Below are 15,276 nucleotides of genomic sequence, written 5' to 3'. Positions count from 1 at the left end.
AGGTTGGGCAATCCTACTTCTGTAGTGATACTGCCTCGGAAACCCAAGGAGGGGTCGCTATGAGTCAGGTATGACTCGACGGCACATAACAACAACTAACAACAACAAATGTCGATACAGGTCACATTTGCCAGTAACTGGTGTTCCTTTTTTTAATTTTCAGAATTTTGTAAATAAGAAGTTGTGGCTCTATCTAATCTGTAAAAGTCTTAAAGAACATTTTTGCCCAGTTCAATTTGTATGTTTAGAGAGAAATGGTCAAGAAAACTCCCATGAGAGAATGCAAATAAATTTTATGATAAAAAGTGTTAGTCCTGGAAATGATGAGAAGGATGTACTACGAAGTTAGGTCAAAGACACTTATGAGGAATTTTCAAGAGCTGAAGTAGCAATAAAAAGAGATTTGTGATTAGTGGTAGTTTTGGAAAAATAAACCACGGTAGAGCATCAGAGCTCTTATTTTTGTTTCTTCACATGGCATTAGGATTCTCCAGCATCAGTATCATATAACTTCATAGATATACAAAGAAATTAAGGGCCAATAGCACTGTCCAATACAAGCTACTTGTTCTATATTAAGTAATATTGATGACTACTATACCTCCATGCCAATGGAAAATTACATTTATTGTTGTATCGTATGAATTTTACAGGAAAAATAATGTCCTTATAATCAAATTACATATAGCAGTCAGATGAAAATGACAGATTTTCCATAATATCCATAAACATCATTTCATCATGAATTATAATATTCTTGAAATCTATTATCTAATACCACAAACTATAAATAATTGCTCAAATCATTAAGTTAATAGAGCAATAAAATAATATACAACAAAGTAAATTAAATCAAAATTGCATAATGGGTGATGAATAATGAAACAATTGATTTCTCACATCAGAGATTATATAAATTATTTTCTTAATATCACTTGGGTAATTTATATGGATTAATTATTATGTCAAGAGCTGGTGTAGTCATGATTAATCTGGTACCTTCTGCCATGAAAGGCTACTCATCCTATCCAGGGCAAAGGTACAAAAGAAAATGTTGTCTTTGATCAAAACTACCATTCTGTATTAAATGAAAGTTACTCTACTTTCTATTGAAAATGCATTCTGATTATACTGATAACTATCATAATAAATAGTAATTTCTACCAACTTTCTCTCAAAGAATTTCCAAGTAATAATCACTGTTATCATTACAATAACATTCACATATCCTATGTGAATATGTTAAAGATCCCATTTGACAGATGAAAAAATAAAAGTACAAGTCCGGGACTACAGCTTACATATTCTATTTAACAAATACTTAAACCGTTGTTTCTAACACGCTCCAGACCATTCTAATTGCTTTACAAATATTAACTCATTTAGTTCTCATAACAATTCTATTAAAAAAAAAAAAAGAAAACTCATTGCTGTGAAACCGAGGCAGTATCTCTATGGAAATAGATTGTTCAATCTTCCTTCCGAGGAGAGGAGTGGCTGATGAGTTTAAAGCACCAGTCTACTGGTTAGCGTCAAATGCCTTAGGCCCTGCGCCACCAGAGCGCCTAACAATTCTATAAGTAGATATTATTGTTAGTTCCATCTTACAGATGAATGTTTTTCTTTTTGATTCTGACTCATAACAACTCCATGTAACAGTATAGAACTTCCCCCATAAGGTTTCCTAGGCTATAATCTTTATGTTGCTGTTGTTATGTGCTGTGGAGTCGGATCTGACTCATAGAGACCCCTCCTTGGGTTTCCGAGGCGGTATCACTACGGAAGTAGATTGCCCAACCTTTCTTTCGAGGAGTGGCTGGTGCGTTTGAACCGCCAGGCTTCTGGTTAGCGTCAAGTGCCTTAAGCACTACGCCACCAGAGCTCCTAGATAATCTTTATAGAAGCACAGATTGCCAGGTCTTTTTTCCCATAGAACCACTAGATGGGTTCGAACCTCTGAACTTTTGGTTAAGTGCTTACCCATTGCACCACCAAGGTTCCTTAAACTGAGGAATATAGGCATCTAATAACTTGCCCATGGTCACAAAGATAGTAAGAGGCAGACTCAGGATTCAAATTTTTCCACGCTAGCTCCAGAATCAGTACTCCTAATCACTGCAATGATAATATACATTATCATTGCTGTATATAAATCCTGATTTTAAAACTAATTAGATACAATGATTATACTCATTTTTTCAGAAATAGAAAGTATGGAACAACTTAGGATATATGAAAGTATTATACATTTCACAAACCTAAACTGTTTAACAGAAGCAGAAAAAGTGAAAATGAAACATCTAAGACTTAAAAAGGAAAGGAAGTACAGTGTGAACTAAAAATAAATAAATAAACAAAATCACATTGAAAGAAAACTTTCCTTCCCTATAGCAAGGACTGTGGGATATTTTAAAGCATTACAGGGAACCACAACAGATTATATGCCTTAATATCTCCATAATATCTCTTGGGAGGAACCACACTAGCTAAACATCAAAGATTATTTTTGAAATGTTCTTTGCAATGAAGTTAAATAAAACAATTTGATTTTTTTTTTTTTTTAATCAGAAAGGATATATCTTTGGGAACTGGATTTACAGACTATATTGAAATGGTCTGTGTATAAAGTACAAAAAAATGTGAAGTTTGCAGTTTTATACCTACCTTACTCTCAACACACAAAAATAGCTAACTCATGCCTAATGTGACAAAGAGAAATACCTCACACTATCCTATCTCTAGGAGCTCTCGTGGCATAGTACATATGGCACTTGACTGCTAACCAGAAGGCTGGCGGTTCAAACCCACCAGCCACTCCTCAGAAGGAATGTTGGGCAATCTACTTCAGTAGTGATACCACCTCAGAAACCCAAGGAGGGATTGCTGAGTTGGATCCGACTCTATTCTCTTCACATACATATCCTCACCTCTCATCTCTGAGGCTAGGTGTACACATCTTCATATATCCATCATATAGACATAAAACGTATTTTTCTATTTCTTGATTGATGTAGAATTGGTTGGTCTGTCATGTAATAACTTATCACTGACCAAGGAGAAATCTAGAACATAAAGCATTTCACGACTGGTAGGGAATTAGCCTCACAAATTTAAGCTACACCACCTTCTGGAATCTTCTTGGAGTTTAGACTAGAACTCCTGATCCCCCAAGAATAAATTCAGCTTCCTGGTTGAGGGAACACAAAGTAAATAAAGTTCATCAGAATATTTGCTCTGTGGTTTTAACTTTGATTTTGCTAACAATAAATATAAGCACTGGTTTCAAGTCCCAGCCCTGCCACAAGCTAGCAATGTGGATTTGGAGAGTCCATTTGACTATTTTTGGTCTCAATTTTGTCATCTGTGATAAAGTCCAATCATTTCTGTCACACCTGACTCAGAGTATGGAGCTCCACACCAATGAAATAGTACCTGGGTGAAATTTAATTATTATTTATGTGTTATGAATAACTAGCCAGACCCTCCTTGTTCTGAAACAGATGTATCAAGCTATCTCAGTCTAATGCAATAAATGATACCATGTACTTAAACCAATTTTTAGAACTTTTTACTTGTAAAATATAATACACATCAGAAAAGTACATAAAACATCAAATGTCTTAATCAATATTATAAAATGATCACATGCATAGAGACCCAGGTTAAGAAATTTAAACATTCCTAGCATCCCAGAGTCCTGAATTATAACACTATTGCTCCCCATGAAATTAACCACTATTCTGACTTTTATGGTAATTACGTAATTGTTTTATCATCTAAGTATACATTCCTTAAACACTATAGTTTTGCCTGTTTTTATTTTCAAATAAATAGAATAAGTATATTTCCCTCTATGCCTGGCTTCTTTTGCTCAATTTCATGTTGGTGAGACACATCCATGTTGCTGTATAATATTCTGTTGTACGAATATACAAAACAAGTTTCCATTGCTCCATCAATGGATATTTGAGTTGTTTCCAGATTTTAGCTATCCTGAATAAATGTCATTATGATCATTCAGTGGAGGTCTTACTGCACATGCACACATGGGAATTTACTGGAGTAGAAAGCCGTGAAGGGTAGACGGTAGAATGTACAGGTGGTCTCTGACTTACAATGAGGTTTCATTCCAACAATTCCATTGCAAATTGGTTCTGACTTAAGTAGAGTAGTTCTCTTTTTTTTTTTTTTTTGGTATTCAGTATTATTGCATTTGATCATCAGTATCTTTATAAATCTGGTACTTTCTTTTGTCTTTGGGGATTGGAAAATCTGCCAACATGTGAGAATGGCAGCATCAACAAATTACATGCAGCAACATTGTATGTAATATATATTACTAATGATAAGATATACCAAAAAAAAAAAGAGCACACAATGGATGATCTTAAGTGCAGTTCATCGTTACTTCAATATGATGTAAGTTGGGAACTTACCTATTACGCCTAACTTTTAAAAAAGCACCAATTTTCACTATCACCACTAATGTAAGAGAGTTCCCATTACTCTACAATCTAATAAACTCTATGACGTGATGTGTATGCAATGCTTTTGTGGATTTAATTTGCATTCCCCTGGTTATTAATGATTTCTTAAAATGTTTATTGGCCTTTTTTATTTTTTATTCACTTTTTTTGTGAAGGATCGCTTCAAGTATCTTCTCCATTTTTCTTCTACTCAGTGGTCTTTTGTTTTCTTAGAAATTTGTAGGAGTTCTTATATAATTTGTATGATTCCTTTATAGGTTATATGCCTTGCAATAATAATAATGATACCTTCTTCCATTCTGTGGATTGTGTTTTTCACCTTCCTGATGGACTCTTCTGAGAACATGTATTTAATTTTAATATAGTCAAATTTATTTATCTTTTCATTTATGGTCAGCATTTTGCTCTATTTTTTAAACGTTGCATGAAATTATTCCCCTATATTACCTTCTGAAATCTGCAGTTTTGCCTTTCACATTTATATATTCAATTCTCCTGGAAATGATTTTTGTATATGTATAGGTAGGGTCAAGAGTCTTTTCTTTCTTTCTTTCTTCCTTTTTTTTTTTTTAAATAAAATCCAATTATCCAAGTACCTTTATTGAAAACAAAATCTTTTTCTCATTTGTCATAAATCAAATGTACCCCTTTTTATCATAAATCAAGTCTCCATCTATGCCTGGATTTATGTCTTTTCTGAATGGTTCCATCAGTCTATTTGTTGATTCTTTCACCAAGATAACACTCTTTTAAATTACTCTAGCTTTAGTATGAGTACAATGTAGTTAATAAGTTTACCATCTTATGCAAGATAATTGTATGCTTGTCTTATCTAATCTTGGCCCTGTGCTTTTCTCTACAGATGTATACAACAAGTGCTCTCCACTTCCCTACAAAAATAAAAGTCAGGATTTACTTTAGGATTGTATTGAATTTGTGCATGTATAGAATTATTTGAAAAGAAATGACATCTTTATAATATTGATTCCAATGCACGAGTAAGAAGTACATCTTTCCAATTTTTACATCTTCCTGCATAAACATCTTATACATTTTTGTTAGATTTATTCCTCCAAAAACAAGCAAACAAACTCATTGCCATCATGTCTATTTGACTCATAGTGACCCCTCCTTGGGTTTCCAAGGCAGTATCTCCATGGAAGTAGATTGCCCAATCTCCCTTCTGAGGAGTGGCTGGTGGATTTGAACTGCCAGCCTTCTGGTTATCAATCAAATGCCTTAGGCACTATGCCGTCAGAGCTCCTGATTTGTTCCTAAGTATTTGATATTTTGGGGAGTTACTGAAAAATGATATCTAAACTTTTATATTTTAGCTGTTTGCTGCTGAGATAGAAAAATACAATTGATTTTCTTAATATACCCACTCCTAACTTATTGACATGGTTAATTAAGTTCCAAAGACCAGGTCATTATGTGAAAACTGGCATGAAGCAAATATGGAGAATGACCACATCAGCTCATAAAATGGAGGATGACTCCATCATTACATAACTTCCAAATTACCTCATTACATAACTGTCAAATCACTAAGAATCATGGCCCAGCCAACTTGAAACATAACCTTAAACATCACAGCCAACATTACTCTCATCTAGCACACGGTGTTCATTAACTGCCAGATGATGCCATTAATCGCAAAATAGATGGAAAAGTAGATTTTTCTACTATTGTTACAGGTGCAACAGTCAATAAGTGATGAGTAGGTGTATTTTTTATCAGTATTGTTTAACATAATACATCTGTAGATTTGTTTAAATTTCTTCAAACACAATCACATCCACTAGTAATAAGTTTTAGTTCGTTCTTTCAAACCTCTTTTTCTTTTCTTTGTCTTTTATTTCTTTTGCTTATCTCTTTTGACTGATTAGAACCTCCAGTATAATGTTGAAGAAAAGTGGTGACAGAAGGAAATCTTATCTTGTTCCTGATCTCAAAGGGAGAGCCTTCAATATTTCACCATTAAGTATGACTGCTGTAAGTTCCTTGTAATTACTCCTTACTACATTAAGAAAGTTCCCTTTTGTTTTTAGCTTGCTAAGTATTTTTTAAGCATAAATGTAAATTGAATTTTATCAAGTGATTTATCTGTATCTTTTGAAGTTATCTTTTATTCTATTCTGTAGCAAATTATATTGATTATTTTTTAATGTTATTGTACAGTTAAATTCCTGCAATAAATAGTAGTTGGTCATGATATTATCCTATTTAATATTGCTAGGTTCATTTTGTTTAGGCTTTTGCATCTATATTCAGGAGTGCGAGTGAGTTATCATTTTCCTTTGCCATAATGTACTAGTCAGGTGGCCTCAAAAACCAAGCTGCAGTGTTCCTTTTTTTTTTATTCCCTGGATTGATTTGGACATAATTGTTAGAATCAACTAATGAAATCATGTGAAACTGGTGTTTTCTTTGTGAAAGGAGCTTTTAATTATTGGTTCAATTTCTTCAATTCTTATGACTAATGTGTTGGATTAGGTTCTCTAGAGAAACACAAAAACCAGCAAAGTGTATATATATATATTTATAGAGAGAGAAAGAGAGAGAGAGAGAGATTTCTTAGGTAAATGGCTCACAGTCGTGTAGAAGCCGACAAGTTCAAGCTGAAAAGTTCGTCTCTGGAGGGGGATGGGGCCCGGAGCCACCTGGCTTTCGCACGCACTGCAGAGGAGTTCAAGCCACAAAGTTCGTCTCTGGAGGAGATGAGGCCCGGAGCCGCCTGGTTCCCGTAAGCACAACAGAGCCGAGAGAATCAAGCTGGCACGCAGCACGCTGGTTGCTGTTCCCAACAAAGGATGAATCCGAAACCTCCAGGGCGAGCAGCGAGCCGCTCACTCAAGGAAGTATATAGTCCGGAATGCCGTTCTTCCAGTTTGTCCTTGGAATAGCATTGCAGGTAGGCCACACCCCTGGGGAAACTCCCCTTGGGCAGACCGGCCGCTCAGAACTCAGTCATGTGATCCATCATGGGAACCACCACTCACAACTGGAGTCCAGCCAAGTTGACACATCTTCAACTATCACAACTAGGTAGGACTTTCTATTCTTCTATGTGTTTTTATAGAAATGTGTTACTTTCATCCAAATCATGAAATTTGTCAATATGAAATTGTTTATAATATTTTCTTATCAATAGTGAAACAATTGTAGGATCTGTAGTAATGCTTTTTTTTTTTTTCATGTTTATTTTTGCCTCTTCTTTTATGTTCTTGCACATTCTGACAGTTGTTTATCAGTTTTTATTAATCTTTTCAAAAACCTACTTTTGGCTGTGTTGATTCTGTATTCTTTGTTTGTATTAAACTAAAACCAAACTCACTGCCATGGAGTCGATTTCGACTCATGGTGACCCCTCCTTGGGTTTCCGAGGCAGTATCACCACGGAAGTAGATTGCCCAACCTTCCTTCAGAGTGGCTGGTGGTTCAAACTATTTAGTTGATTTTTGTAAAAATTCCTAGTGTGCAAGGTGTATTGTATTCTGAAGTTCTTAGTGTTACTTAATATATGACAAGTAGTTAAGTCTGCTAATTGAATTGTTAGAATTTTCTGATTAGCATTCAAATGTCTAAGGCACTATGCCACCAGAGCTCCCATGTTTGTATTATTATATCATTAATTTCTGCTCTCATTTTTTTTTTTCTGTAGTCTTTAGGTTTATTTTGTTACTATTTTCTTATTTCTCAAGATGGTTATTTAAGTTTTGCTTTTACTCCTTCCTAATATATTCATTTAAGCCTACAAGTATCCTTATAATATTGACTTACCTACAATTTACAAGTTTTTTTTTTAATATTTTTACTATCATTCAGCTCATGTCCATTATGTTTCTTCTTTGATTCAAGGGCTATTTAAAAATGTAATTCTTAATATTCCACAGTAAGAATTTTCTGGTTAAATTTTGTTATTGTTTTCTAGCTCCCTGGCATTATATTATGGTCAGAAAAAATACTCTGTATGATTCCAATCTGAAATTTGTTAAAATTTGTTCCAATAGTCCACTATTTGGTTGATTTTTGTGAAAATTCCTAGTGTGCAAGTTGTATTGTATTCTGAAGTTCTTGGTGTTACTTCAATATATGACAAGTAATTAAGTCTGCTAATTGAATTGTTAGAATTTTCTGTATCTTTACTGGTATTTTTTTCTGAAATATGTATATTAAAACTTTTTTAAATTTTTGTATTTTTCCTTGTAATTCTGCCCATTTTAGCTTTGCAAAATATCTGGAACACTGTTTCTCCTAGGAATCTAGGGTGTTTACCAAGACCCTCATCTTGGCAGGCTCTGGACTCTGACTTATTCCCCTAGGCCCATAAAGCTATCAAAAGCACTACTCAGTACTCACAAGTACATTGTTAACTCTCTGATGTCATTAAGAAAATGTTTTGCTATTTTGTGCAGTTTTCAGGTCGTCATCAGAAAGAGGATTTGTCCAAATACCTAGTGCTCTATTACCAAAACTAGAAGTTCTAACTCTGAGGTTTTTAAAAATGCCTTTAGTCATGGAATCCCTTGTAAAGCGCATTCATATGGAAGCCCAGTACACAGAGCTGCTGAGGCTGAAAAGTGGTTGGAGATCTCAAAGCTTCCCACATAAGCCTAGTTATAGTAAAATATTGAGCTGGTGCCAAGAGCTAACTCTAATATCCTGGGGAAATTATATATATATATACATAGTAATTGACCATCTAGGCTCATATACTAATTTTGCTTGCTTAGTCATTATGGTTCCACTTCTGAGAAATGACTTTTCTTGGTGGGCATACTAAATTATTAGTTGTTGAAGACTGTAAGGTTGAAGGCCACTCTTTCCATGCATTAGATGCCATACACTCTTTAAAACCTCTTAAGATATAGCCCATAGATCTTTGGTCAAAATAAGCATGTTCCATAAACCTGACTAATGTTAACTCTATTTTCTTCTCTTTTAATTTATAGATAAATTAGCCAAAGATGTATCTTCCGGTTTCTCTTTATATTAGGTATACCTCATGAATTAAGTTTCTCTCTCAATAAAAATTAAACAGCTTCTGCAAATAAACTAAAAGTGCTACAGGTTTCTCTACTTATCTATGAGGTGAAGAATATAAGGTCATTTTGTCCATGTTTTAAATGAATGTGACCTTGACTTGGGTTTTAGTGCTGGATATTAGAGAAAAATGTTTCTTTCCCTCCCCTCCTGTGTTTCCATGAAGAAATTCCACCAGTAATCTTTCTGGCCTCTTACCGTAAGTGAGTTACCTAATTTGTGAGTTTAAAAGAAGGAACCAGGCATGTGTGGCTCAGCCTCTTTCCCTCTGGGATCTGCCTAGGTACAGAGACAATGCATTCTTATTTGCTCTCCTGCCAATGCTAACCGACCTAGATCTTATGGGGTAGTGGTATTGGGAGGTCTGGGTTGGTTCAGTTCTGCCACTGCCTGGATGGGTAAGTTTCATTCCAAAATCCAATATTAGAAAATTCATATGGCTTACATCTGCTCCATGTCCCGCAATCAAGCATTTATCAGTAAGTAATGAGTCTACATTTTGATGAGCATCTCTGACTCCTGCATTTCTCTCTCAAATGGTTCAGAACTTGGGAAGGAAAAAAAGAGCATATTTACTGACCTTCCCCTGCAAAAAAGGGCTTATAATCACAATAATGGGCTCATACTGGGCATTTATCAGAAATCCAGAACTCAAGATTTAAGGGTCAGAAGTTATCTCTTCTGACCACCAGGAGGCGAAGAAAATAAAAAGGCTTGAAGCGACTAACTTCTTCCTCCAGAACAACCAGAAAGACATCCTATTTGCCCACCCACAAAAGGCACACAATCCCTTAATAGAAGTTGGGCCATGAAATCTGGAATTTCAGGAGTGACATTGAAGAAAATGAAATAATCTTTTCCAGCCACAAATATAAGGTTTTCTTGGCCATGCTCCCAGAGTACAACTTCTTGAAATAAAGGCTCTCCATTTATATGTAGTAATGTCCCCAAAATAACTATCCTTATTTTAAATAATTTGGAAATATTAATGAAAGTTATATGTTTATTTCAATGATTTGCTTCAGTCAAACCATTAGAACTGCAGAACATAACTTTGATATTTAAGTGTTAAGGCTAATTTTACTTCTATCAGTGTGTGCCTAATTAGCTTCTATTTCCAGAAGAGTTAAAATAGGTTAAAGGTCCTGCAACCATAAAATGACTATATCCAAGGTGGCCAGAGATTTAAAGTACACCTGTTCTAGTTACCTAGTGCCACTCTGACAGGAATATGCCACAAATGGGACGGCCTTAACAAACAGGAGTTTATTCTCCTACAGTTCGGGAGGCTAGAAGTCTGAGTTCAAAGTGCCAGGCTCTAGGGACTGGGTGAAAGCCCCTCAGCCTTGGGCTTCAGCTCTGCCTCCAGCTCCCAGCCCACTGAAGCTAGAGGCTTTTCTTTACTCAAACAGCTGCTGGCTGCAGAGGCTGCCAAGCCCAAGGTTGACAAGTAAAAAGGCACAGTCCTGATGTTACCAAATCACACGGCAGGCCATTAATTCAAGTCCATCGTAAGTCCCAAGGTCGGCAGAGCATGGCAGTTTGCTGAACAACGACACAGCTACATGCAGGGTTCAAAGTGCCATAGCTAGAGACCATTCCCAAGGCCTCTCCTTATATACAGGAAGCAGACCACATCTCAAAGGCAGCTACTCAGCTGCTTGTGGTAGATCCCACCATGGAGTTCATTACTAGTCTCATCATGAGGAATAACTACCACCAGCTGCTCAGCCACTTAGCCAGGCCCAGCCAAATTGACACACAAACATAACCACCACATCTCTCAGTAATTTTTTGTGAAAAATATTTTGAGCCATTCTGCTGTTGCAAGTCATTTTGTTGGAAGTTAACTTTATTATACTGACTGAGAACTTTTTAATAGATAGATCAATTTCCAGATGTTTTAAAAGAAAATTTAAGCTATGATGGTTCCATTTTCCACATTGTCTATTATGTTGAATCCCATACTTTATTGAGTGTCATTTATTTTTCTCAAAACAATGGTTCAATATCCTCTATTCTCAATAGTACTCCAACTTACACTTGTTGTCGTTGTTGTTATGTGCCGTCGATTCGGCCCCGACTCATAGTGACCCCTCCTTGGGTTTCCGAGGCAGTATCACTACGGAAGTAGGATTGCCCAACCTTCCTTCCGAGGAGTGGCTGGTGGGTCATTCCAAAATCCAATATTAGAAAATTCATATGGCTCACATCTGCTCCATGTCCCGCAATCAAGCATTTATCAGTAAGTAATGAGTCTACATTTTGATGAGCATCTCTGACTCCTGCATTTCTCTCTCAAATGGTTCAGAACTTGGGAAGTTCTGCTAACCTTCTGGTTAGCAGACAAGTGACTTAGCCACTATGCTACCAGAGCTCCCTTACACTTATTAAAAATCACATATTCATCTTTAATTCTAATGGACACTAACTATACTTGCCTTGAAAAAATGCTAAAATGTACTTCTAACATGTACTTTGTGTATTTTTGCAACTTAAAAGCAATATTAATTTTCATCCTTTTTGAAAACTACCTACTTTACCCACATAATATTTATAAAACTGAATTTTTAAATGGTACTTGAAAAAGCCACCACCTGAAGATTTGTTTAGGGATAAGAACACAGTAGAGGGATATATAAGAATAAAAAGTAAACAAAATATTTCCCCTACTATTATAGGCTTAAGGATAAATGTTTAAATACTCTTATTGGAGGGAAAAAGGTTAAACTTATTCCATTTTTTTGGATGCTCTTTCTTGACTGAGAAGCCCTGGTGGCACGGTGGTTAAAGCATTCAGTTGCTTACCAAAAAGTTCAGTGGTTCCATCCATCAGCTGCTCCAAGGAAGAAAGTGGCAGTCTGCTTCCACAAAGATTTACCTCCTTGGTTCCCCCCAGGAGGCAGTTCTACTCTGTCTTGTAGGGTCACTGTGAGTCAGAATCAACTCCATGACAGTGGGTTTGTGTTTCTTTTGGCTCTTAATTGGCTTTTGAAAGCAAAAGTATATAAGCCAAATAATCTTGTTTTCATGTAGGTTATTTCTATTTTTATAACCGTTAGATTTGTGATTACTGTCCTTGCTCAGTTGTTTAACTTTAAGGCTGTGCTAGGAGTTCTGGTAGCATAGTGGCTAAGACACTTGCCTACTAACCAGACGGCTGGCGGTTCAAACCCACCAGCCACTCCTCGGAAGGAAGGTTGGGCAATCCTACTTCCGTAGTGATTACTGCTTCGGAAACCCAAAGAGGGGTCGCTATGAGTCGGGTTTGACTCGACGGTACATAACAACAACAACAACAAAGTTAAAAAATATTTTATAAATAATAGCAGGAATGAATTTTCAGTCTAACTTTTGCTCTCGCCATGTACGTAAACAGAAACTCTCAATTTCAAACTGCATTGTGGCATTACTTTATATAAGACTCACAGGGTCTAGGAAATATAAACAAGTACCTGGAATTACCCCAGTCAGGACCCATGCCTGAGAGTGATCCTCTTGTGTCAGTTGCATATTTGTAAACCACTAGCAGGCACTGTTTACAAAGCTCAACCAGGCGCTGGCAACACTGGAGCTGTAAAGGAGACACCACCTCCGGGCTTTTACTGAATATACTCTCCCAAGAGGATCTGTTGGCATGGAAACAGACATGACCTCATATTCGCTGTTAAAAATGGCAACCAGCTATATTACTTACCTAGCAACAAACCAATAAGGGAAAGTAGAAATGGCCTCATGTATTTGAAGTAACTACGAATGGTTGAAAGGTATATATTAATGCAAATTAGGAAATTAGTCTTTATATTTTTTTAAAAAAAATCTAATTCATATATTATTTATCTTCAAAGAATTTAATGCTGACAACTGTGAGTAGCTAACAGGATGGATTCCAAACACCTCCTAAAAAAATGGAGTTACTCCATATTAAAGTATTTGCAAACTAGAGCTAATTTCTCAAAAGTTAGCTATTATAAGAACTTAGGTTTCCTAGGAAGATATATTTACCTCTTTATCAGTAATGATTCTGCAAAAGAATTAAAAAGTTGCTGCAACTTTATTTATGGCTCCATTGTACTAAAAAATCTTAGGTTAACCCCTTAATTTTGACCACCCATTTTAAAACACTTTTTTGAAAAGGACATGTAATTATGCCCATGATATCTTCACAGAACATATTTTGTCCTCTAGAAGTCAGGCTTTCTCAACAAGTACTGCCCTACTGGAATCCAAAAGACAGTGTTCTCCCTGCAGTGCACTTATTAGATTATTCCAAACAGGTGGTAGCGCACTCTCTCTTTGTATCTATCTGTCTATATCTATATCTACCTATCTCTCCATATACAGAGAGAGAGAGAAAGATCCATCCAGATACACACACACACATTTTTTTAAATTTACAATCATAGACCAAATTAGGAAACACTTCATCACCCTCACCACCCCCACTAGAAAGAGACAGGCAGACAGAAAGACAGACTTATTTCCTTAGTGTAAATGAAACTCTTTTTAAACCTCAAGGGGAAAGTTTGGTTGGAGAGTTGGTGATGGTTCAAGTCTCATTTTACATAAACCAATTCACTCAACCCTCAGAGGTAAAAGAGTAGATTTTAAGAAAGAAAGAAAAAAAAAGATTAAGGAAAATATTTGCCTGAAGAAATGTACTTCCCAGTGGGAAATTCAAAGGCTCCATTTTCAGCCTTTTGTGGATATTTGATATCTTTGGAATTTTTGTAAATGTTTAAGAAATTCAGAAAGGTTTTTTTTTTTTTTTTTTGTAGAAAGGCTGCTATTTATTCTTTTGAGGGAAAGATGGCTCTAAAAAGACAGCATATGATCAGCGAATGGCAGGTTTTCTTAAAGGGAATAATATCAAATGTATAAATGGAGAGAAATTTTCTTCTATGTTCTGAGATGTTTAGGTCTAAATATAATATTGTTTTTATTGTTAAGAAAACAGACAGTAATATGTTAGTTAAATTAACTATAAAAATAAAATTCAATTTATCAGTAAATACAAATTATCACTAAATATAAGTTAACACTAAATATAATATAACACACACACACACCTAATTCAATCAACAAAAACAATGAATAAAACAAATTAGAGAGTATGCTTGTAATTACTTTAATATGTCTTATTCTAGCAGGCCCCAGATGTCTGGGCCCCGAAGAAAATTTTCATATACATATAAATACACACAGAAAAGATCCTATGTTCTGACTCTCTGCCTAGCACTTTTCCTCATCTCTCCATTGGGATTTCTGAGCATGTTTACAAAGCCTATCTCCACCCCACTCAGTTTGGATATATTTATATTTTGATACATTGGAGCCATTTGATTAGATGCCAATATCAGGTCACTGACTTCTTAGGGACTTTTCCTTATTTAATTTCTGGAGTAGATATAGGAAATAAAGTAGAAGAAAGATAAAGATGCTTCTTCTATGCCACTCTAATTTGATATAACTTTCTGAATATATTTTGAGTTATAATGTGACCAGTTTGGGCTCCTCATTCTCTCACTTTTTCTTAAGTACTCAAAATAAATCTATGAATCAAGGTCTCCTATATATTTTTGGTGTGTACATTCACCACCCTTTCCGGTCTACAAGGACAGGAACTATGTTTTATTCACCACTGTATCTCTAGAACAGATAGAGAGACAGAGAGGGACCAGGTCTCTGGGAGCAAGGTAAGCACGGGCGGGCTTGTGCTTAGCCCCCGGGAGCGAGGTAAGCA

General features: G+C 35.7%; 1 protein-coding gene across 1 annotated transcript in view; it reads right to left on the bottom strand.

The window, feature by feature from the left end:
* Nucleotides 1–15,276, bottom strand: part of TTLL7 (tubulin tyrosine ligase like 7) — a 171,449-nt gene that overhangs the window by 1,099 nt on the left and 155,074 nt on the right. The window contains exon 19 of the mRNA XM_007947546.2: nt 12,989–13,162. Coding sequence (XP_007945737.1) covers nt 12,989–13,162 — 174 coding nt within the window. The remainder of the gene's footprint in view (nt 1–12,988; nt 13,163–15,276) is intronic.

The sequence above is a fragment of the Orycteropus afer genome, unplaced genomic scaffold (genome assembly GCF_000298275.1).
Source record: "Orycteropus afer afer isolate SDZICR_OR568_19922 unplaced genomic scaffold, OryAfe1.0 scaffold00189, whole genome shotgun sequence".
Lineage (NCBI taxonomy): Eukaryota > Metazoa > Chordata > Mammalia > Tubulidentata > Orycteropodidae > Orycteropus > Orycteropus afer.
Note: the sequence above shows the minus strand (reverse complement) of the source record. Positions and strands in the feature narration are given on the sequence as shown.